Genomic DNA, 24,654 nt, shown 5'->3' on the forward strand with positions numbered 1-24,654 from the left:
CGCTCTGTTCTTTTCTTTCTTATCTTTGAATAATTTTTTATATTTATTGGAGGAAGCGAAGTGGTTACATTCCTATTAGTTACAATGTAAAATCAAACTCAAACAATAACTTTCTAATATGTTATATATATGTGGGAGAGATGCTCCTGATCAAGAATTGATAAGATCTGAATTTATCATTTTTCATGAGTTGATGACATAGCGTTCAAAGCGTGGATGTAAAACCTCTCTCTAAAAGTACCAGCTTCTAAAAAGAGATGTTAAGTCTCTTGACTACACATGCATGATAATCCTTAACATTCAAATTATAAAAAATTAACAATATAAATTTACTAAAATATCCTTCTATTAAAGTCAACAAAATATCAATAACTATCAAAATATGTCAAATAAAATTTGTATACTTCAGTTTGTAGTTAAATAAAGCTGATATAACATAGACAAGTCCATAACATAATTTGAACATTCTAAAGCATGTGCCATCATGAACAACCTTGACTAACCTATTACTCTGCATTTACCTGTAAAACATTTAGGAGGTGTTTGTTTCAAGTATTAAAAAATTATTTTGGTATTTTATCATCTATTACTGATATTACTTTATTTGGTTTATTACTTAGTAAAAAATTTTGGTAATATTTTATTACCAATAATAATGTACCAAGTAATATAAGTAATAATCTGATTACCACATTCATCTTAGGTATTAAAATATTACCAAATTAATCCTTATTTTATTATAATTATTTTCTTATTTATTAACGTTTTAAGACAAAAATAACCTCATTTTTAATTAGTATAATAAATAACATAAAAATATTTTGTAATAATTATACCCAAAAACATTTAAATAAAATAATTTTAATATTTTTTATTACCTCTAACTAAACACAATAATTATTTATATCTATTCATTTTTATCAAATTTTATCAAATATAGTAATAATTTATATTCAATAATCTTTTAGGTAATCTATTTTTAAGGTAATATTTCATTTTTAATATTAAAACATTATCCAAATGCACCTTTAAAGGAAATCAATGAGTGATAATCACTCAATAATAAGAGACACTACATCATACACTCACCACCAAAAAAAAAAAAAAAAATAGCTTTAGCAAGGAAAAAATAACAAGGAGAAAATTATTAGTACGTTATATGCACTATTTACATGATCTTAGTAACCAATTATTTATACTCTCATTAAAATTAAATATATTTATACTTTTTAATAATGTGCTTTTTAAATTTCTCACAAAAAAATTTATAAGCCCGTTGTCATTGATAAGATTGAATTTGAATCGAGTTAGCTTAGTCTTAAAAGTATGGTTAGTTCTGAACCAAGCTGATTTGGTCTCAAAGCTTAACTCGATTCAACTCTATTCAAATTTGAGTTGAAAGATTCATTTTTTTAATTGAATCAAACTTGAATTAGGAGGTGTTCGATTTGAATTTGTGGCTTCAATCTATGATTTTAGTTTGTGGCTAAATTCAATTCAAATTCATAATTTAAATTAGTGGTTTGAATTTATGGCTCGATTTGGATTAAATTTATGGCTTGAATCACTGGTATTATCTATTATTTAGATAAAATAGTATTATTTTTGTCAATGAGACTTAAATATACACTATGAATTCAAAGTATTGATTTAAACCATGAATTTGAGTCAAACCAAACTATCAATTCAAGCCATAAATTTGACAGTCAAACCCAACAACAAATTTGAACTATCAATTTGAGTCAAATTTGAGTTGAACTAAGTCAAACTCGAGTCAAATCATTTTCTATTTGAGTCAAACTTAAGTTATGAGATATTTGGGCTCAGTCTGATTCATATCTAACTCTATTTGAAAGTCAGTTTAGCTTAGTTTAACTCAAATTTAAGTCAAGTTCAAACTGACAGGATTGGCTTATTTTTGAAATTGAATCAAACTCAAATTAGAGGAACCTAGCCCTAACCAACCCTAATAATAAATTTGGTTCACATGTGGGCAGGATTTGATTCAGGTCAAGCCAACTCAAGCTCTTTTAGAGGCTCAACTCAAATAAACCTGAACAACACATGTATTTTTGAGCTTGAGCCTAAAATAATTTAGCAACTCAAACTCCAACTTAAGCTTTGTGGAAACGAAAACAAGCTATTTGCGAGCCACTCGTTTTTGTTTAAAAAGGACATCATTCGGTGCTACACTGAATGACTTCATTTTCAATTAAAAGAATTTTAAAAATTAAGAAAAAAGTATGAAACTTTGTCATTTCACTCCCATATGCAAAAACAAAATATCAATTTTAACACTTGTCCAAACTATAACAAAAGTGGATTTCTCATTTCCACTCAGTAGCTTATCTTCAGTCTCTTCAAACCCAGATTATTATTCTTGAAGTCTTATAAAATCAATGACCATCAACGACCCAACAATGACCAAGCAAATGGTGACCAATCAAGGGGAACAAATGAGACTATGCAACGATAATTGAGAAGCAAAGGACCGATAGACAATAAGGAGAAACGAAATCTGATCGACAAAGATTGAGCGATAAACTAAGAGGATGACCAACAACCAATGATTACAAGAAACAATATCTGACAGAGAATCGAACTAAAATTGTAAATTTATGTATCTTGACTCCATTTGATTTTGTTCCAATGGAATTTTTTGGATTTTATTTATTTTTTCTTCTTTAGAAATTTCATCTTGTTACATGTTTATGAAATTGAATATTGGTTGAATTTGATACTCTGTTGAAACCCTAACACATTGTTGCCAGCCTTGTAAATTAGAAGTTGAAAATCTTTTCATAGGGTTTGCTTATTGTGAATTAGGAATTTGTTTGTTCATTTATTCACATTTGTATTTGTTTGCTAACCTACTTGAGAATCATTTTTTAAGTTAAAATTTTGTTTGTTCATTTTCTTTGGACAACGTTTAAATCCTGTAAGTGTGAACTATAAGTTCTTCAAGGGATTAGTAAGACTATTTTTCCTTGTTGAGTTTTTTTTTTTTTTAATTCCAATTTTAGTGATGTTTTATTTGATTGTTGAGAAGACATAGAAAGAAACAAGTGGAAACAAGATTTCGGTATGTTGAAAATTGGTAATTGACCTATTTGAAAATTTGTCAGAAGAGAAAGAGCATATTTTTAAAATATTCCCCTTACCATAATTATAGAAACCTTTTTTAGTGTTATTTTAATTATAGATAAATATAGTTATTACAACAAATATATTTAGTAAATATTAAATATAGTTATATCGATAAGAATATTTATTGTTATTACTATTTTTAACAATGAAAAACATTATTTTAACAATGAAAATATCTGTTGTTATTATTATTTTTATTCATGGGGCTTGCATCTCTTACTATTTATATTAATGGTGAGATTTTATTTATAGTTATTTTTATTTTTAATAGGGAAAACTATATCGATGGACTACAATAAGATTTTTTCCATCACTTAAACTCTTTAACAATATGAAAAAGGCTTTTAAGGGTTATTTTTCCTTTTATTAAAGGCCTTTGTTTTGTAATGACTTCATTTCTCTTGTTCTATAACCTTAAATTTCCTTAACATTTGAACTTGAAAATCTAATGTATACCTTTGAACCCAAAATTTTGATGGCATGAAATTAGTCCTAGTCACGGTTCATGAATCGACGGTTTTGATTTGAGACTATCGGTTCACGATTTGAAAAAATAAGGGTCCTAATCGAAACCGTAATAGGATAGTTTGTAACCGATTCAAAACTAACGATTTCGGTTCATGACCCCGGTTTGAAACCGACATTGAACCATCAATTCTAATACATAATCTTGATTTAATTTTTAAATAATTAATTACAATAATTGAAAATTAAAATAAAGGCTTGGACTTAATTTTTCAATTAAGCTTCCTACGTATCTTCTTAGGGTTTAGAAGAATCAAAGTCTACGTAATTCTCTTATCTTTGCATATCCAATAATCGGCAGTATCCACTTACCTTATCATTCACCTCCGCTATCTTGACTATTATTTTCCGTCATCGAACTATCCATAATTAAATCAAACGATTCTTTATTGAAGTCCGCTTTTATATCTTGTTGGCGTAATTCGGCTCTTGAACTATCTACTTTTATATAATAAATAAATTTAATTATATAAATAAATTATATGATTAATTTGAAAGATAATAAAAAATAATAAATAAAATTAATTATAGGAATAAATTTTATAATTAATTATAAATTGTATAATAAAAATTGAAATTGAAATTAATAAAAAATAAAGAAAGAATTTAATTAAATTTGAGAGAATTTGATTGAAAGATTGAGAGAGTATTAAAAATTGAAAGGATGAGAATGAGAGTAAATGAGAGAGTTTGAAGGTTTTAGTGTGAGAGAGTTGAGAGATTGAATGGATATATATAAGAAAAATTTTAAAAGGGTGGTGAAACGAAATTTAGAATTTTTGCAGAGGACTTTTTGAAATATGCAGGGGACCAACCGTCCCCTGCAAAAGATTTTGAGGGAACCAATGGTTCCCTGCATGTAGCGAACCGTTGGTTCTTTTTTTTTTTTTTAATTTAAAATAATAAAAAAATTCAAAAATAAAATAAAATTATCGGTTCAGAAGATGTAAACCTCTGGTTCATAAACCGGATGTGAACCGACGATTTTATAATTTAAAATTATATAAACCGGAACCAAACCGTCAAAATCTGGTTTCGGTTCCGGTTCAATCTGGTTCCAGCTCTTTCGGTTCTAGTTTTATCCAGGCCGGTTTCAATCCTATTCACAGGCCAAACCGGCCAATGGCCAAGTCTACATGAAATGCAATGGATAAAAATATTTCTAAAACATTAATGAAGACATTTTATTTCATAAAATATCACTTATTTGAAAATATTATAACCATGTCAATCAGATTAGGTTAAGATCGAGATTTGGTATCTTAATCATGTGAGTAACATAATTGTGTAGTTGTCTTTTGATACATCATTGAACTATGACAACATATTTGTGATCTGCAGTGGACATGTGTATAAAGAATCTCTAGGAGATATATGTTTTCATAGGGCAAAACAAGTCCCACACATATACTTCAAATACTCTAGGCTCACATATCTACTACAAAAACTTTGGGCCCACATGGGATCAAGCCTCACATGGCTTGACAACCTAGAAACTTAGAAAAAATGTGAAAACATTAACTTGTCTCACGCATAAAAATCTGTAATATGTTTTCATGAAATCTATGAGCTCAAACCTTTTAAAATCATTACTTGGGTTTGCATATCACTTTATCACCATTCTTAAACATGGTCATACTCGTACCCTAATTCATAAACTATCTTAGACATATATTGGTACTATCACATACCCCAAATCGTGCCTTAAGAACTTGCGAGACAGTATTAAGAATAGGTGTTTACTTATGGAAACGATTGTTCTCTTCCATATATTAACATACGACTATTCACTATTATGGGAATGGGTGTTCACTTCTTTCATCATGAATGATTATTCTTTCTTCTTCATGATCGGTCATGCCTTTTAACTTTACAAATGACTATTCGTGACTTGGAATGAATATTCACTATTATCTCATTAACGTTTAACTAAATATCTCTTTTCCAACCATTTGTCTATCAAAGGATATTTCATCATTTTATATATAAATAGTTGTATTACACTTTAGTACGAGCATTCATCACATCCTAGTTGATGTGATAGGAACGATTTACTTATCCTTGGGATGGGCATTCCTTCACAAATCATTAAAACCTAATTGACTAAGTAACGATGGTTCATATTCTTGGAATAGTCATTCTTTCACATCTAAAGCAACAAAAAGGCTAGTTTCATTAGAAATCTACTATACCAAACAATCCCAATCACATAACATAAATCATAGGTCATTTAACCATCCAGTTACAACCACACATACATTATAATCATCATATCCGAACTCTAGTATCGAACCAACTCAAGTCATCAATTCTAATCAATATACTAACCTTAAATATGATAAAAACCATCTTGACCTACATACATCATCACAATAAAATCACATTTTCAAAATTTACCATAACATCCGCAAAATTCTTTCATTCATATCCATCAACCATAACTATCATCTCTTAGTCCATAAAATGTAAAATCTCCTACTTAGCTAGATTCCAAGCATTAGATTTGTCATCTAATCCACTTTTTTTATCACTTACCCTCTCTTTTGATGTCTGAAACCATTGAGTAGTGTAAGAATTCTATTTATTGATATTCTGGAAATGTGTTTTTGTGCCTGTAGTGCCTCTTGTTATAGACTTTTGAATCAAATAATTGTCTAAACAAATGTGCGCCTTAGTAGAACAATTATTTAATTTATGCACCTGGCATTTCATGAACAGGATAAACAATTGTTCAACTGCTTATATTCATAAACTCTTTAACTCAACCATATTTTATCATGTCCACACATTAATATTAATTGAAACTCAGAGTAAATTTATAAAGTTGACCATGCTATGTAACTATGGCTGTTACAACAGATTGTTGCTTCCGTAATTGGTCATTTTTCTCAAAGATGTTAAGCGAGTTATATTTTACAGTATAAAAGATGCCAAACCTTGATCGTAAAAATGTAAAGCCAAAAGACTTATTCCCACCTAAGGTTTAGTTCATTCTCAAAAACACATTTGTGAAGTTTTAAAAATGCAAACACCCATTATAGACTATTAAATTTAACAAAAATCATTAGTTATATAGGGTAAAATCATTATTTTACTATTAAACTCTAAAACCCTCAAAGTTTATATTATTTTTCTTTCTAGTTTATAAAACTAACAATTTCCCCCCACGATTAAGTTTTGAAATTTTCAATTTTCTCTCTAGGGTTTTCTCTTCTTTCTCTAATGATCGAAATTTGTTTCCACCGTCAATCAGCCTTCTAACCATCTTTTTCTCCTATCGACAACTTTTCCATTAGTAACAATTTTATCAAATGAAGACGAATTGTCTTTTCTGATGAAGAGACAAAGACGATTCATCAGCTTCGTCTCATCGGTTGGATGAAGATAATTTGTCTCCATTCAGTTGATAAATTGGCATCAGACGAATCTTATGATGTCAATCTTTGTTTCTTCCAGTGCAGTCAATGATTTAGAGCCGACAATTCAAAGTCAATCTTCATCTCCAAAATAGCTAAAACAAAGATGAAAGAGCAAATGATTCCACCAACGATTCAGAGCTTAGATCCACCAAGGATGAAATAGCCAACGATTCAATGGAGAAGATTGGTCGAGGGTCAGATTCCATAGAGCCACAAAGATTAAACCTTAAAAATGGGGGGTGAAAAAAGTTTCAAAAAGTTTGGGGGTGATTGTAAAATAAAAAATTTTAAAAGTATGAAATCCTAGAGCTAAAGGAAAAGTGAATTTTTCAAAACTTAATCTTGGGGGGGGGGGGGGGGGGGGGGTGGAATTATTAGTTATCCAAACCAAATAGAGAAAATGATATAAACTTTGAGGGTTTTAGGTTTTAGTCATAAAATGATGATTTTATCTCTTATAACTAATAGTTTTAGTTAAGTTTAAATACTCATAGATAGGTATTTGGGTTTTTAAAACCTTATGGGTGTGTTTTTGAGATTAGGCAAAACTTTAGGTGGGAATGAGTCTTTTGGCCAAAATGTAAATAACCATTCAAGGTTTAAAAGAGACTATAATTAAAGAATTTCAAAATCAGCCTTCCAATGGGGAGGTTGGGGAATGGCATTTAGCTCGCACTGCCTTTCCCCATCTCTTGTTCAGAATATCCTCAATTTTCATTGTATAACTTCATATGAAATTTTTTTGTTCTATTGCTAAATAAATATCTATTCAAGGGTAAATCAGTTTTACATTCTGTAGGTTTATTAAGCTTTTTTTATGTCAAAATTTAGTGAATGATATCATCATATTATCTTTGAAAGCATTTTAATATATTTCTTATAATTTTAAGGAGGAGGTTTTAGCACTGGATATCAGAGAAATTAAATTAGGTATAACAAATACTTAAATACAGTTGCAATTGAAAATGTCGAACATAAATTTAATGGTTACTATATACTTAATCACATAATAACACCTTGTGTATTGGGATATCAACAGATTATTGTTCTTGTAATTAATTATGATATGGCTAAAGAGTTATTCCCACCCAAGGTTTAAGCATCCCCAAACTTTTAACTGTTAATTTTAAAAATTTAAATACTTATTCATTTATTAAATTTTGTTATTACTGTCAGAGATAAAAACATCATTTATAGAATTCATTTAAAAAAAATTATCTTATTTTCTAACGTTAATTTTGAAAATTAGTTTTTTCTCTCTAACTTCATATTTTTTAAATTTAAAAACTAACTTCACACCCCTCCCCCCATGTCTTGGGTTGCAACATTTCGTTTTTTTATTTACAACTGCCCTAACCTTATGAAAAATTTCATTTTCACCCTTTCTTCAACTTCGATTTCCATATGGTTGTTGATGTCATTCTCTCTCCATCTCTAGCATCATCCTCTATCATGATCGGGCCATCATGGCATTTTCCTTCATATTCTTTCCATTTGTCTCTTATCTAGCATAAAATTTAATAGAAATTCATCAATTACCCGTCATTGTTGACCTCTCCTGTTGTGGCCAATGATTGCGTGACCATCTCCTTCCTCCAATTTGTCGAATCGAAGCAAAGGAGAGCACTGATTCATCAAATCGACCAATGAATCAAAGACGAAGCCAAAACCCTAAGTCATGCATTTCACACTAATTTAGTCGATAATGGCTTTGTGTTTAGCCTTCGTTGTTCGTCTATTGATTCAGGAGTGAGAAGGTGCTGACAAAACAAAGAATGGCATTGAAAAGGGAGCGGCAAACCGGATAAGAGAAGGGGTTATAAGAGTAAAAAAATTTGGGGGGTAGCGAAGTGTAAATATGAAACCTTAAAAAGGGGGGGCAATGTTAATTTTGCAAACCTAAAAAAATTAACTTTTTAAAACTAAGTTAAGGGTAAAATATGAGTTTTTTAAATTAAAATAAAAAAATGAGATAAATTTTTTATATAAATTATCTAAATAATGATTTTACCTCTTATAATAATAATAAATATTTAAATTAAACATTTAAATTTTTTAAATTTAACTTGTGGGAGTTACAAGGACACACCAACCCTTAGGTGGGGGTAAGTCTTTTAACCCTAAGATAACTAACGACGGTTTAACCAAGGTCACAAGGCAGAGAAGAATAGAGGAAGGAAAAATTTTAAAATACCCCTCAGAGCATCCATATATTCAAAAGAAACCCAACTACCATGGAATTGCCATTTTTAAATTTAAAACAAAGGTCACGAGGATATGGGCGAGGAGGAAGATGACGCACCTGACAACGTAATCAATTAATAGGCGATTTAAAATGCTAGTAAAAGTGGAAATCGAAAATTTGGCTGCTCTCAAAAGAAATATCTTCTTCCTCCCAAAACCATTTCAACAATCACCGGATAAATGATTCCGGTGTCTCCATTTCATCCTTAATTTCCATTAATTTCACGTATGGATTCCGTTCAAATTCCCCACTCTCACACTCAGTCCACTAAGAAAAGTTTAAAATATATACTGTTTCGGTTGATTTTAGCCCTCGTTTTTCCAATCTTTCTTTTCTTTTTCTTGTCTTTCTCGATCGGCCTCGTCGTAATTTTTTTGGGGGAATTGTCGGCTTCCAGTTCCATTTTTGTTCAGTCTCAGTGCAAGATAGTCTCTAGTGGTAAGTTCATATATTTGTTTATTTATTTAGGTTTTAATATTGATTATCTGAATAATTTTTTTTCTGGTTGATAAAATTTGTTCAGGCGTTGATATAAGGTCATCTAAGGTTTGTGAGCTTGGAGTGTTGAATTATAAAGCGAAGCGTGTGTTTTACCCTTTTGAAAGGAGTAAATTTCGATGTCGGTATGATTATTACTGGGCTTCTGTGTTCAAGGTAAATGCCTGAGCTTTGATTAAATTTATTGGTTTTGATCATTATAATTCTTTCAAGAAAACGTGCAACTTTAGTGTGGTCACAAATTACAAGTTCAGCTTGCTTCTTCAACATGTATATGTGCTTATTTTACGTGTAGTTTTTACGGTTATAGGAATTGGAACGAGGAATAGAATTTTTTTTTTTATGTCTCTTTGGTTGATTATATTTGTGGGATTTAACAATTTCAGGTGGAATATATTGATCACTCTGGGGGTCAAGTAAGATTTGCTTTGGCAGAGGCTCCGAATGAGGCTCTTCCACTTAATTGCAGGCCAAATTTTGGTGCTGCATGGTTGACCAAAGATAAGTTTAAGGTAGGGATTGTGAAAACTTGAGGTCTACCCAATTTAACTTCTATAAGTAATTGAGTTGAAGGTTCGTTAAAGAATTTCTCAGTTGGTTAGATGGTTGAGATGGATACATGCTGATATGTTTCAGATTCTCGTCTTTTTTTTTAATTTACAGGAGTGAATGTTTATGTATGGTTTCTGTATTTTTTCTTTTTCTTAGGTAAATGAGACTTATGACTGCTGGTATACATCTGACATTTCCAAGGTGAGCTTATATCGTGATGGTTTCTTCAGTTGCCAGGAAAAAGAACCATCTGCAATTGAGATGTTTAGACGATATTCTATCCTGTGAGTAAATATGCTTTATTATTAGCCGTACAATAGTTGCCCTTCTTATTTGCTTTTTATCTGGCTTTGGTGCATTTTAGGCATATGGTTGACCTTGTTTGTGATTCATTTTGGTATGTGGCTAGGCTCTAGTTGTTTTATAATGATCTTTTGTTAAAATAAAGAGACTAAAAGTAAGAAAACCTTCCCTGTTAGCTTTGGTGCATAATGTTTCCTCAAATGAATGAGAGGATAGAAAAATTTGGGAGCTCCATGCTTTTGACATCTTTTCTTACCAATTCTCCTTTTTTGGTTAACTGATGAGGTTAGGCCACCAACTGGCTGCATGGGTCACAAATGAAGAATTAAAGGTTGTAAGTTACAAGTGTAGGAGTCACAACAAAGAATAAAACTTACAAGTAAAGAATTAAGGAGAATTGAGAGAAAAAGGGAACTGAAATAAAATAGGAGACTATAGAAAGGAGAAAGAAGAAGAGTAAAGACATCAAGAAAGAATTGAGGGAAATAAAAATCGGGAGTTTTGGCCTAGTGAAGGACTGGCTCCTCTTGTTGCCAGATCTATTTATTTGTCTACTTTCTGTTTTATGAGATTAATTTGTGCTTAGGGAAGGAGGTCCCTAATAGATGATCATTCGTTTAGTCTTTCTTAATGTCTTGCATGATTTGCGAAGTAGAAGTCACGATTTTTGCCTAGACCATCTGTCTTGGTAAAATCAGTGTGTGTAATGTTGATTTTACCAAATTGAACTAATCATACATTGAACTATTAGAGCAGATATAGAACTAGCGATAAATCCTTTTCTGCATGTCTCTATGTCTCCATGACAAAATTTCAAATTCAGCAGGGTAAGCAGGAAGGGAAAATGTCAAGTTACTGTATTCAAATGAACTGCATGTTTGTGATTTTTAAATTAAATCTTTATCTAATTCAGTGCCGCTGTTGTTTTTTTTTGTGTGTGGTTGTCTGTCATCAGGTCCACAAAGATCATACAACTTTGGTTTACTCACAACAGAAAAGCCAAGTATTGGAGGTGGGAGACAATAATTGGTGTTTTTTCCGGTTTCTTAACTCCGTTGATCACCATCAGCATTGTTAGAATTCTACAAAATATTAAATCTTGGATGCTAGCTCAGGCCTTTTATACTGTCTTCTTTAAGCGTGCTTGTTTTCTTGTAGTATACTTGCTAGTAATGGGCTGGTTGGCCATCTGTTACGGAAAATGGCTTGGTCTTCTATAGGTTTAATTTCCTAGGGAGCATTCTCTTTTACTAGTGCTTCTAACTCTTCCTCCTGCCGAAGGCCAGAGTACTGCAGATTCAAAAGGTTGCAGTATGTAACATTCCTTGTGCAACATACTTTGGTTAAATACCTAGACTAAATGAAGAAAATGTAGCTGAGATGAAAAGGGAAATCTGTGTATACGAGATTTGTGTTATGAAACAGCCAATGTAATATAAGATACATTACAATTAAGCATTTGATAAGTTGAGAGTTGACAAGCCAAAATGTTTTTATTTAATGTATATATAGTCAGATTGATTACAGCTTCTCATTTTCCTATGGTTCACGTAGGGTTGATGCAATTTTATAATTTGATATGGGTTGAGGCAAAATGCAGGAAGAGAAGTAAGATTTGAACATTTCAGACCACGCTTCTACAATCAGTTTGCTGAAGTGATTTCATTATCTCACTGTCTGTGTTCCCAAAAATTGTAATTTTACTTGCAAGAAAACAGCTGGGTGGCTACATTTTGATTCTGCAGAAAACTGTTTCCTGATACATGAAATCAAATGGCTTTTACAGCATACTGTCTTTTACTCTTTAATCACCAAGAGGAAGAGATTTTGGAACAAATTTATAGATGCTTGTTGGCTGCAGGAGCACCAAAACTTTCTCCTGTTGAGATATGAATTTCCCAACAAATTGGAGTTTGAACTTGCTATTAAAATCAATAGTACAGTTTAATCTTCTCAATTTCTACCATAACCAAAGTTAGAAATTGGATTACTACCCATATGGGCTTTCTTTACATGTGTATACCAAGCAAGTCACTCTGCCTCTACAGATACGTACATCACGGGAAGGCCTCCAATCTTTCGTCTGCTTACTCAATTGCATGCTGATTCTCAATTGGTGCCTGAAGTGGATCTTTAGGACCTTTGACATTGTTACCAATAATTTTCTTGTTGCCAAAACATACCAAGAGCTGGAAAAGTGACTAATATAAATCAGTTCTACATCTTTCCCGTTTCTGAGATGATCCGCTCGATCTCTCCCAGGAGACGCCTCTTTTCATCTACCAAATCTTTGTTTTGCTTCTGAAGTTCTTCTATCTGTTTGGTCTGTTCAGAATCCTTCCTGGAATTTTACAGTGCAACACTTGGTTTATGAACTAGAATGTATTGTTTGACTATTTAGTTAAAATATTGTATGAAGTTTTCTAAATAAGCCAAGTTCAATTTCTTTTTTATTACCTGTTCATGAAAGACAGGTTAAGTTTGAGCGATCGTACTTCCTTTTCAAGATTTTCACACCTTTTCAGAACTGACTGCATATCAGATGGAATTGCTGGTGTCAAATTCCTTTCCTTTGCCTCTGCCATCCTACATCAAACCATTGAATATAAGTAAAAAATAAAAAATAAAAAAACTTTGGAGCATTGAAGAACAAATCTTAATGCAAGTAGGAGAAATCTCCTCAAGTTTTGGGATGTTTTACATACTTTCTCGACCGCTCAACCCTACGCCTTTTTGTGGGATCTCCTTTGTCTGCTGCATAGTTCTGGTTGGTTAGAGACATGTTTCATCTTATAGCTAGTACAGTTTTTTCTTAATTTTCAAATAGATACTAGTGAAGTCTAAGCATAATTTATTACCTGAACCAGCTGAAGTCATAGATCCACATTGAATTAGTTCTCCCCTCTAGTAAACATTTCGAAACAACCATTAAAGCAAACTGGAAATCAGTAAAATCTTGCAAGTTTTAAGAAAAATTGTTCTCAACATCCGAGGGTGGCGAATACCTTCCTGTCATCTTTCAAATTGTCAATTATTCGTCCTCGGATATCTGCAGTTTGAAAAGAATATACTATAGAAATTTATGATATCTTCATCATGTTGCAAGAATAGTTAAGAACAAAGAATGAATGTGCGTAAGTGAACAAAAGGAATTTAAACATCAATAAGTAAACAATGTACCTTTTGCTCTGGAGCCATTATCCATGCTTCTAGAATTTTCAGCTTGTCTCCTTGAGCTTTCACAGATGCTTAGAGTTTGACAGGAGTTGCTAAGACCATCACATACTTCAAAACCAGATGAGATTAATGGTGCAACAGCAGAAGATTCACTCTGTGAAGGTTCCCGAGAAACTGTGCTCATGTGAATTGTATGTGTTGGATTTACAAAACCTTCAAAGTCAATCTCCAAAGATCCTTGAATTCCTTGTAAAACTGCAGGATTCTTCACTTGGCCAGCAGACAATTCTTGAAAAGTTCCTGGCATTTCATGAATTTGATTCACATGTCCTTCACTAAAACTAGTATGAACTGTAGCTTCTTGAGCTGGATGATAAACCCCATTTGAGCTTTCTTCAACAGCTTCTTTCTCAATCTGATTGCTGAGTTTCTTGTGTTCTATGGTACCCTTTAGCATGCTTACAATAGAGGATACTTGATCTATAGTACCCGTTTGCAGCATGTTGAATGTAGATGAGGATGAATTGGATGAAGACGCAAATGAGCCTATTTGATTGGGAGTCTCACACATAGGAAGATCAGTGAAATTATTTGGATTTGAAAATTCTTCCTTCATTTCGTTGGGGCCATACCGCAAAGCATTGTGCATAGCTTCCACACCTAGTGTTTTTTGAGTTGTTTGCATGGCAGCATATCTCCTCCTACAGAAAGAGCATTCATATTGAGTCAAGCAATACAAAAATTGAGGTGAAAAAGAGAATTAAAGAAAGAAATTTTGCTTATTTCAATGATCTCAAGAGAAGGATATGAATTTTATAAGCATTTTAAGGGTAACAATGATACTGCAATTCAGAGGATCGACTTCTTGTCATTGGCTGAGAACTATGAAACCAGGCCTGCACAAAAGTAGAGATGCATCAGAAGATCTTGAACAGATACAAATAGATTTTTCCCAACAATTCAATATGAACAAACCTCGGCTAAATATAAATTACTAGCCTGGAGTCCTCTCTCCACAGCATTCCTGGTGAATATGGAGACAAAATGTGATGACTTTTTTCATAACACACATTAATGCAAATAATAATCACTGAAACTAAAAGAATAGATATTAGAATCAAGTGATGGGCACCTCATTGAATGTTGATTGAGGTCGCCGGCGATTTCTTCACCAAAAGGATTGTTCTGTGAATATAAGACATCATTGCCTTTTTTCTTCTGTAGCATGGCTCCATGTTGGTGATTAGACAAACTGTTTAGCTCTGTGGATACCCTGGAATCGTTACAAAAAAACAGCCATTAAAGTAAGTTGCATGACATTCTGAAGAGAGAAATTTATGATCAATTCTTGAAGGAAATCTGGTAAAGATGACTCATTTGATTGTCAAATCAACTTAAGAATTTTGTTTCTTTTTTTTTTGGCTCAATCGTTTCCCAAAGATTGCAGGATTATTTCTTGAATCTACTCACCTTCTTGATGCCTGTCTTGTTCGATGTGCTATGCTTGATGAATTGTGACCATGATTCTGAAATAGTACCAATAGAACCAAAAGCAATTCAATCAAAAAAGCATAAACTAACGTACATGCTATAATATTGCTACATTATAAGAACTCAAATCAATAAAAAAGATTTACACAGCAACTTGCCTCTCCATTAGTGAGCCAGCTTTTGAATAGCTCTTCACTGTCACTTCTTGAAGTCTGAGAAAGATTTTTAAACCCTAACATTTCCATATTTGGAGCAGGCATTCCAATGGCAGTCTCCATCAACGACTTCAAAAACATTTCCTCACTTGCATTCCTATACAAATCTGAAAACCCTCTTCCCTCAGCCTCCTTTAAACCCTTCTTCCCCTCACTCCTCTGAACCATCTGTCACTTTAAAAAACTAAACTTGATCTCTAAAAACCACCCATTTTCCCAAAACAAAATCACAGAGAGCTTGAAAATGAAGCTGCAAAATCAATCTTCTTTCAGTTCACCTTTAATTAAGCATTATAGTACTAAGAATGGTTATACGCGTGTTCTCATAATTTAGTACAATATTAAGCATCTAGCAGGCATGAATTTTTCAGGTTTCTGTTTTGATTCTATAAAGTGTATATTTGTCTTTTTCTGCAAAATTCTGAGGATTTCAACCCTTGGAAATTGACGGCAGAATTAGTGCATCAACTAGACCCTTAATTTTGACATTTAGATTCTATAAGAAAATTGTAGTCGTTAAACACCTTAATTGTTTATTAATTATTTCTCAATCACCAAATTTCATCATTAATGTTTAATTAATCATGGTCAAAATAAATAAATAAAGGGATAACAGGTCCATATGTTAAATTTTTTTAATTGGGAAGACAAAATTATTTTTTTTTGAAATGATTAAATTTTTTTATATTTAATCATTGCATAATTCCACTGAATCACTAATGTTGGCCGGCAATGTTTATAACTACTTTATGCTGATACAATCAAATAATGAGACATCTAATATTAATTTCATTACTTTTTGTATTTATTTTACTGTTTGACTCTGTTTTTATCTCCTTGAATTCTTACATACCCACTACCTTTTTCTTAAATTTTCACATTATTTTAAAATATAATTCAAATTGTTGCCTCTTACTTGTTTGTTACATTGTATAGTAATGACTTTCAACAATCAGCTTTATTAGAGACTTAGATTAAATAAAGCCAACAAGACTTGTAATTTTAGGTCAACTTGGAAACAGGTTTTGATTCATGACTGGACCTGGATATTCAACAAGATGATTTTGCTCATGAAAATCTCATAATGTATGTATATTAGAGCACTGGGTTAGCTCTCCTGGATGCTGTTCTCTGCTGTTTGGCTGCTGCTGGAGCAAGAAACCTGGAGTGGTTGCATTCTGCTACTGTTGTATTGCAATAAATTGTATTCAAACACCAGAACTATATTTGTAAAAGGTTGATTGTATTGAAATGATATTCCAGAATGCAATAAGAGTTCTCCGGTTTAATATTGCATTTTCTACAAAGAAAATAACATAAATTCAGGAAACACACATGAACTCAGTAACAACCATTCTATCCAGCATTCCAGAGGCTGGAACTCTCCCTTTTTTCCTTCTATACTACTTTCTTTTTCTGCTGCTCATCCTTCTCCCAGGCCTTTTCTTCATTTTTCTCTCCATAACTGCCTATCTTATCCTGCGCCACCACCTCAACAATGGATATCCCACTGGTCCCCTGATTTGGCTGCTTGTCTACAAATTCTTCATGGCTGTCTGCCGCATGCTCCCCTGCTGGATGTGTGCCACTTGTTGTCTCCAAGGTTTGGCCACCTGTCTTCATAGCTTTCTTTCTTCCTCTCCATTTCACATATACATTGGTCCTAACAGTATGAGTATAACATTTTCTCATAGGTTCAAGGAGAGTATATTCGATTCAAATGATACTTAAGAATTTTCTGAAACAATATAGTTCACAGTAAGGAAATGGAATGAACAGAAGACTTGGTATACAATAAGTCTAACATAGATACTTTGGCCAGTATCATCTTCTGAATGCTCATTCTAATGATTCTTTTGAAAAGTTGAGTGTGATTCTTAATTACAATATAATGCAAATATGCACAAAAGATATACTGTGAAATCAGCATACCCTTTTCTGGAACAGGAAGTAACCAGAGAAAAAATGCCATCTCTCTATCGATATTCCATGTTGAACTGCTTCAGTTGGAGACAGGTAACAATGAGCAATCCCTCAAAATCTTGGTGGACTTGTTCAAATCATCAACCAGTTAAAAAGTCAAATGATGATTGTGAGATTATTCTCTTCATGGATGATTCTCAAGTTTGGAACCACATCTATTGCTTGGCCATAAAACATGCTTCATTAGATAGTTTCCTGTTGAAAAATGAAGCAGTGGGCGAGAATTTCTTCCAAAACCCTTCTCATTTCACATTTCATACATGAATTCATGTTTTCTATATTTAGATCGGATAACATATAATGAAGTAAAAAAATTCAAAACAACTATGATGTCCATCACATCACTTCACATCATTTACCTATTCTGAAGATGCAGGATACATAACCGCTCACCATGGTCCAAGAAGTTGGTGAACCATGAAACAAGAGATCTCCTCCAGCATGCTTTAGTTAACCAAAGATCTATCATTTCACAATTTCTCGAAGATTATGCTGGGTGAGTGTGCTTAGCAACATATGGTCAGGCATGATTCGGTTTCTCACCATATGGCCATACAGTTGCTTGGCTTCAGTAAGTCTCCCAGCCTCACAATAACCATGAATCAGGATTGCATAAGTAACCATGTCAGGCAATAACTGAGAATCTAAAGCACAATGAAATACATACAACGCATCCTGCATAAGTCCGTTCTTGCAGAGACCATCAATGAGGATGCTATAACTAACAATATTCGGAGAGATATTGCGTTCAAGCATCTCTTCATAAAGCTCAAAGGCACCTTTCATGTTTTGGGATTTGAAATAACCATCAATCAAACAGCTATATGTGATCACATTTGGTTCAGGACCCTTTTCCAACATTTTAGAGAACATCAGCATTGCATCATCAATTCTACCTTCTTTGCAGAAAGCATCAATCAGTATAGTAAAAGTAATAGCACTGGGTTTGATATTTTTACATGCCAGCTTTTCAAACAGCTGAATTGCCTCATCCAACCTTCCCAATGAGCAGTAACCACAAATCATTGAATTGTATGTTATGATATCAGGTTCTAGACCTTTATCAGCAATTTGTTTAAAAAGTTTCAATGCAGCATCTAATTGGCATTCTTTCAAAAGGTTATATATGAGAACATTATATATCGTGATATCAGGTTCTAATTGATTTATTTTCATCAGCTCAAAAATCTGCAGACCAGCAGTGGAATTTTTCTGCTTGCAAACCACATCAATGAGAGCAGAATATGCTACAACATCTGGTGATAAACCCTTCTTCAGGATTTGGAAGAAAAATGATAGAGCCTCATCCAATCTTCCTCGGTTAGCAGTCTCTCTAATAAGCGTAGTATAAGTAACTATATCTGGTGTTATATGATACATCCCCATCAACATGACCAACTTCACAGCTTCTCTTGTTTGCGTCAATCTACAGAAACCATCAATTAATATGTTAAATATATAGATATTTGGATATAAACCCCCACCTATTGCCTGAAAGAAGAATCTAAGAGCATCACCCATCAACCCTTGTTTGCAAAGGCCATTTGTAAGCAAACTATAAACGACAACATCACATTTAAGGCCATTCTTTATCATACTTCCATATAAACAAAACCCATCTCTCAATCTTCCTGATTTGCAAAAGCCATTAATGAGACTACTACAAGTTAACAGAGATGGCTCCAAACCTCGTTTTACAATTAGACCGAATACCCCATAAGCCTCAGCAACCCTATGCTGTTGACACAACCCATTAATAAGAACACTGTAAGTAACAACATTAGGTGAAATCCCTTCGTTCAACATTCTACTATACACCTGCAATACCCTTCCAAAATCTCCATTTCTAACGTACGCGGCCATAACTGAGCTGAAAAGAACCACATCCAACTTTATACCTTTATCTAAAACCATCAACAAAAAATCATGCCCCTCCTTCAATCTACCTGCCTTCAAAAGGCCATCAATAAGAATACCATAGATAATTAAATCAGGCACCACACCCCTCTCTATCATGACATTATAAAGCTCAAACGCTTTATCCAATTCCATCTCCTTACAATATGCATTAATCAAAGTGCTAAATGTCACAACATTTGGCTTTGGACCAACTGTTAATAGTATCTCAAATAAATTAGAAGCAATTCTAACCTGATTGTCTAGGCAAAGACATTTCAAAATTTTATTGCAAGCAACAATATTAGGCACAAAACCTCTCTGAATTATCTTTCCTTGAAAATTCAAGCCATTTTCAATTTCACCCCTCTTTAAAAAACTATCCATCACAAACTCATACACACAAAAGTTCTTCCCTCTCATTGCTCTACATAACTTATAATAGTTATCAACAAGAACGTCGACAGACTTTAAATCAACCAAACATCCCAGCATTCTCTGCACCACATCAGGGGATACACAAATACCCTTTTCACAAACATAAGCAAAAGTCTTAACAGACTCACCAACCAGACCATTTCTACAATAGTTTTCAATCAAGAAGCCATAACAAGCACCTGGGTTCGTATCAAAATCATTGAGACCATCACAAAACACATGAAAGAAGTCATATTTGTTCCCAAATTGAGTGACCATTCTGTCAAAAACTTGCGAGGCAACATCGAAATTACGGTGTTGCAGCAACATGTGAATAAGTGAACAGAAGGAAGGCACAGTCAGGGGGAAGCTGAGAAAGCTGGGATGAGACTTCAGCAGGTTTACTACAACCGGTTTAACGTGGTTGGGGAGTAATTGCAAATTTGAGGAAGGCTGTGCTGAATTGTTTTTAAAGGAGTAATACTTTATAATAGTAAAACAAACGGGAATCAACAGGTTTCTGCACAAGGGTACCTTAGAGAGCATGAAGCGAGCATCTCTGAGCATTTCCGTTTATTGTCAGAGACCACTCTGCTTTAGGGGCTTCAAGCAAACACATGGGAAACCAAATATTCGAAGGATTCTGAGCTTCTGCTTCTTTATAACCAAAGCCTTCTCTTCGCGCTAAGCACCAATAGAATTGTCTCCTGTTTTTTTATACTGTATTATTGGGCCTTTCTGGAGTTTTATATCAAGCGAGATTTGTCCCCTTCTTTAAATTATTTTACAAATTTGAGGATTTTTTGGGGTAAATTCATTCATGTATTTTGATTTTTTTTTTTTTAATATGGGTGGCTCCGGATTAGGGTTTAGGGTTTTCTATAGTGCAATCTTGTACATTTTAGGCCTCGTATAGAAATTTTGTGCTTTTTCAAAATTATAAAGATGAAAAAATTCATAAATTTAGTGTACGTGCATGTTAAGCCGGCTTTTCCAATTTAGAATAACAAATTGGGATTAATAGTTGTCAACTAGTAAGTCAAGGGAATTACCCCCAAACCCTACTATCATCTTTTTTTCATCCCATTGGAGCCAATGTTAAAAGGGTAACAGTATTTCCTGTTGATTTATTGAATTTAATTTTTTATGGTCTCCTAAGTAAACACGTTCACCGTTGGTGCTAAATGGATTGATGACCACAATTTTATCTAATCAACCAACCATCATCTACCACATGGGAGGAATTTTTCACATCAAAGTCCGGGTGAAAATAAAAGTGACACTTCAAAATTGTTAGCCTATAAATATTGATACCATTGTCGAGTGTGGATTTGAGTTAGAAAAATTTCCCCAGTGAGATGTAAGCCATGACCAAATTCTACAGAACAAATAGATCCGGCATAAAAATTTCCCTAAAAAAACAAAAGTCTATTAAGCAGTGCAGGCAAAAATATTTGAATAAATGACTTCCATGGCGTGAGACAAAGATAAGTGCAAAGCTTTTCTCAGACAATCTATTTTGATATAACTGGAAGATCATAAACCATGCTCTTGTAACTGAGCATTGCTTCCAAAGTCTGCACTATGTCACCCCGGCAAAATTTTGGGAGAGCCAATTACCATTCACCCAGATTTGCAAGGAATACATGAGCCAACAGCCAGCCGAAGGATCCACCGATTGATTTAAATACCTGCAGGGAAAAAAAAGGAAAAGAACTTTTTCTCACGCATTTTCAAGAAATTCAAAATAAGTGACAACATCATAACAACAGTACAGGGAAAAAGCCCAAAGATTTATGAACTCATACAAGGTTGTTTACATGGAAAAAACCACCAACAAAACTGAAATTCTTCCAAATAACAGAAAATAGTCAAAATAACGTCACTTCCTCCCTCTTCCAACTATATCTTGACAGGCAAATTGTTTTCAAACATCTGACTTCATCACCATCTTAGTTCTAAGGCATAGGACTTCTAGGTTTTAAAATGATAATTGTTAGACTATGTGGACGCTACTAATCCATTGTTTTTCAATCATAATTTTAGCCCAAATAGCATTACAAAATATAACATAGTAAAGATGAGATGCTGATTAGGTACTTGTAACTTTTACGAGCTTATTGAGCATAGACACTAGTATTATGCCATTAGCTGCATGGATCATGATTCTAGCTTCAAACTTTATAGCCAATGAATAAAGCAGCAACATCTTATCTAGGAAATTTGTCACTATGAAGTAGCTTTGTGGATAGTAAGACTGAGAAAATAGATAAGAGTAAATGGAAATTGCAAACTCAACATGTTGTTTTGAGAGACAGTAAAAGCCTCACAAATAACGGCTTTGCTTTAGTCCTCAAGAATTTATGAAGAAATTACAAAATGAGCTACATTTTCAGTACAAACAAAGCAAGGTGATATGCCCCAGTATTTCTCCATTATAGGCAGTACCATGGGCAACAATTTCTAGGTTTTTAGAAGGGAAATACTTCACTAACTTCTTCCAACAGTAAAACATGAATAAACAATCTTCAAAAAACAAATTCAGTAAATAAAGGTTGCATTTATATGAGAAAATTGTGCCAGAACAGCTGAAACCATTCCCACAGCCAGCTTTAGAATTAAAAGACAGTGCAGCCAGGAGACGAAACTGTCAGGAATTTGACACTCTAAACAACCCACTGCGCCCAGAAGGTGATTTTAATTAGAGATATGAGCTCATGCATGTTACATTAAGATTCAGACAACTTTCTGTTAATTTCTGAAAGTTCAGTTTCCGATGATCACATATTAAACTGAAGTTAGGAGATGACCGCATCAAAATGGATAAGGGCCACTTGCCACCCGGAGAAATTTGGAAACAGAACATAGGTGCAGAGCAGAGAAATATATCCAGTACTTTCATAACTGCTGCCATAACCTCTTCCTTTATAGAAATAAATTAATAACATCTCAACCTTGATACAGAATTTGTCGAGACAAGTTCACATATAAGTAGATGTTATGACCATATATCACAACCTGACATCAAAAACTAAAATTGTGGGTATATGAGAACCCGTTCATTCAAAACTGTCTTACGCATCAAAACATTACGACACTTTTAAGAAGTACATGGTATGTTTCCCAGGTTTTCATTAACAATTCACAGTGAATAACTTGCTCTAAAAAAATTATGAATGCATATAGCTGGTACAACTAGAACTTGGGGGCAGAAATTAGCATCATCTACTTAATGCTCATTCCAACAAATTAGGTAAAGCACAAAGCAAATTAGAATAATGCATCAATTGTAGAGCAAATGCACATAAAAAAAAAATGATTGAAAATTTGTCATACCACTAAACACATTCCATGCTAGTAAATCTCATCATCAGGAACATCTGGAGTCAAGTATTTCCTCGGATCTTTACTAATTTCCTCATAATTGAAGTTTGGTTTGACCTTATCTGGCACAGGCACCAAAGGAATGATGCTATCTCTATCAATAACTCCATCAATTATTCCATACTCAACTGCTTCAATTGGGGACATATATCGATCCCTATCAATCTCCTTTTGCACTTGTTCAAAAGGACGGCCAGTGAAACCAGATATAATTCTCGTAATATTATTCTTGTTATGCATAATTTCTTTAGCTTGAATTTCCACATCAATTGCCTGCCCACTAGCCCCTCCAAGAGGCTGATGAATCATAATTCTTGTGTTGGGCATTGCAAGGCGCTTGCCTTTGGTGCCACCACCAAGAATTATCGAAGCAGTTGATGCTGCAATGCCAAGGGTAACTGTGGACACGTCAGCTCTCACCAGCTGCACCACATCATATATAGCCATTGTAGCACTGCCACACAGAAACCAAAATAAATATATCAAGGGCATCTTCAAAATAGAATCTAAATACAAATTTTCGTTTTGAAAAACAAGAACATTAGAAATTTAACGGAAACGAAATGAGTTATAACGTTGTTTCAAAAGAACAATTTTTGAATGCAATCCTAAAAATTATAACAAACTATTTGTTTTCTAAGGAGTTTAATGAAGATAAAAATCTTAAAACCTTAGAATATCGAACACATTTTCCAAAAAAAATTCCCCCAGTTACGAAAATTTTACCTAAGAGAGCCGCCAGGAGAATTGATGAAAAGTCTGATATCTTTGGTGGGGTCTTGAGCATCAAGTAACAAGAGCTGACTAATAATGGCATCAGCGACGAAATCGTCGATTTGGTTGCCCAAAAAGACAATTCTCTCCTTGAGGAGGAGGCTCATAGCGTCGGACTCGGCGCCTCGCATAGCGGTGGCGGGGGTCTGGGGAGCAGAAGATAAATAAACATTTTGATGTTTCTGTTGAAGTGCTGGGGTTTTGGCGGTTAATTTAGGGGTTTTAAAAGAAGAAATGGGTTTGAAAGAGTGAGGCAAGGAATTGGAGCGAAGTGAGGAATTGAATTTAGAAACGAAAGGGAACTGAGAAGTCAACGGCGAAGAAAGTGAGAGCACGTCCATGCTTTAACCTCAGATACTTGAAGAAAAACTTGGGTAAAGTAAATTGAAGACGACGACTCCGAACTGTGAAAGCTTCTGCTGAGGCACAGGTACAAAAGGATCAGATTCGACCCACCCGAGTAAGGATTTATCCGACAGGTTGGCTCGGGTCTAAATTACGAAAAGAGAAAGGCCAATAGCTGTTCCTACCCAGGGTTTATTGTGATTTCACCTTTCGCTTGTTAAGTTTTAAAAATTAAAAAGCCCACCTATATGTTGTTAAAGTTAACAAAATTCATTAATTTTAG

The 24,654-nt window shown here is 33.5% G+C and overlaps 4 protein-coding genes across 6 annotated transcripts; 1 reads left to right on the top strand and 3 right to left on the bottom strand.

Annotated features, from left to right (window-relative positions):
* Positions 1-9,395: 9,395 nt before the first annotated feature.
* LOC123222310 lies at positions 9,396-12,170 on the top strand. The gene is made up of 5 exons (XM_044644997.1): positions 9,396-9,774; positions 9,860-9,990; positions 10,221-10,346; positions 10,543-10,670; positions 11,645-12,170. The coding sequence occupies exons 1-5, from the start codon at positions 9,564-9,566 to the stop codon at positions 11,907-11,909; spliced, it is 861 nt and encodes a 286-aa protein (XP_044500932.1). The 5' UTR covers positions 9,396-9,563; the 3' UTR covers positions 11,910-12,170.
* A 375-nt stretch (positions 12,171-12,545) lies between these two features.
* LOC123223974 (protein CYCLOPS-like) lies at positions 12,546-14,888 on the bottom strand. Its single transcript, XM_044647464.1, has 8 exons — positions 14,862-14,888; positions 14,710-14,762; positions 13,870-14,567; positions 13,695-13,738; positions 13,548-13,593; positions 13,395-13,443; positions 13,147-13,275; positions 12,546-13,030 (listed from the first exon to the last, which is right to left on the bottom strand). The coding sequence occupies exons 1-8, from the start codon at positions 14,886-14,888 to the stop codon at positions 12,907-12,909; spliced, it is 1,170 nt and encodes a 389-aa protein (XP_044503399.1). The 3' UTR covers positions 12,546-12,906.
* Positions 14,889-16,774: 1,886 nt separating this feature from the next.
* Positions 16,775-21,081, bottom strand: LOC123223742 (putative pentatricopeptide repeat-containing protein At1g31840). 3 transcript variants are annotated; one of them, XM_044647082.1, is made up of 2 exons: positions 17,915-21,081; positions 16,775-17,750 (listed from the first exon to the last, which is right to left on the bottom strand). In XM_044647082.1, the coding sequence occupies exon 1, from the start codon at positions 20,433-20,435 to the stop codon at positions 18,021-18,023; it is 2,415 nt and encodes an 804-aa protein (XP_044503017.1). In that variant the 5' UTR covers positions 20,436-21,081; the 3' UTR covers positions 16,775-17,750; positions 17,915-18,020. The 3 variants fall into 3 exon arrangements, with proteins under 3 accessions (XP_044503017.1, XP_044503016.1, XP_044503019.1); XM_044647081.1 differs by having other exon boundaries at positions 16,775-17,235; positions 17,505-21,081; XM_044647084.1 differs by having other exon boundaries at positions 16,775-17,310; positions 17,505-21,081.
* Positions 21,082-21,204: 123 nt separating this feature from the next.
* On the bottom strand, positions 21,205-24,501 carry LOC123223743 (ATP-dependent Clp protease proteolytic subunit 4, chloroplastic-like). Its single transcript, XM_044647085.1, has 3 exons — positions 23,979-24,501; positions 23,205-23,706; positions 21,205-21,559 (listed from the first exon to the last, which is right to left on the bottom strand). Exons 1-2 carry the CDS (start codon positions 24,365-24,367, stop codon positions 23,223-23,225), a joined length of 873 nt encoding a protein of 290 aa, XP_044503020.1. The 5' UTR covers positions 24,368-24,501; the 3' UTR covers positions 21,205-21,559; positions 23,205-23,222.
* Between the last annotated feature and the right edge of the window lie 153 nt (positions 24,502-24,654).

Source organism: Mangifera indica, chromosome 8 (assembly GCF_011075055.1).
Source record: "Mangifera indica cultivar Alphonso chromosome 8, CATAS_Mindica_2.1, whole genome shotgun sequence".
Taxonomy (NCBI): Eukaryota; Viridiplantae; Streptophyta; class Magnoliopsida; order Sapindales; family Anacardiaceae; genus Mangifera; species Mangifera indica.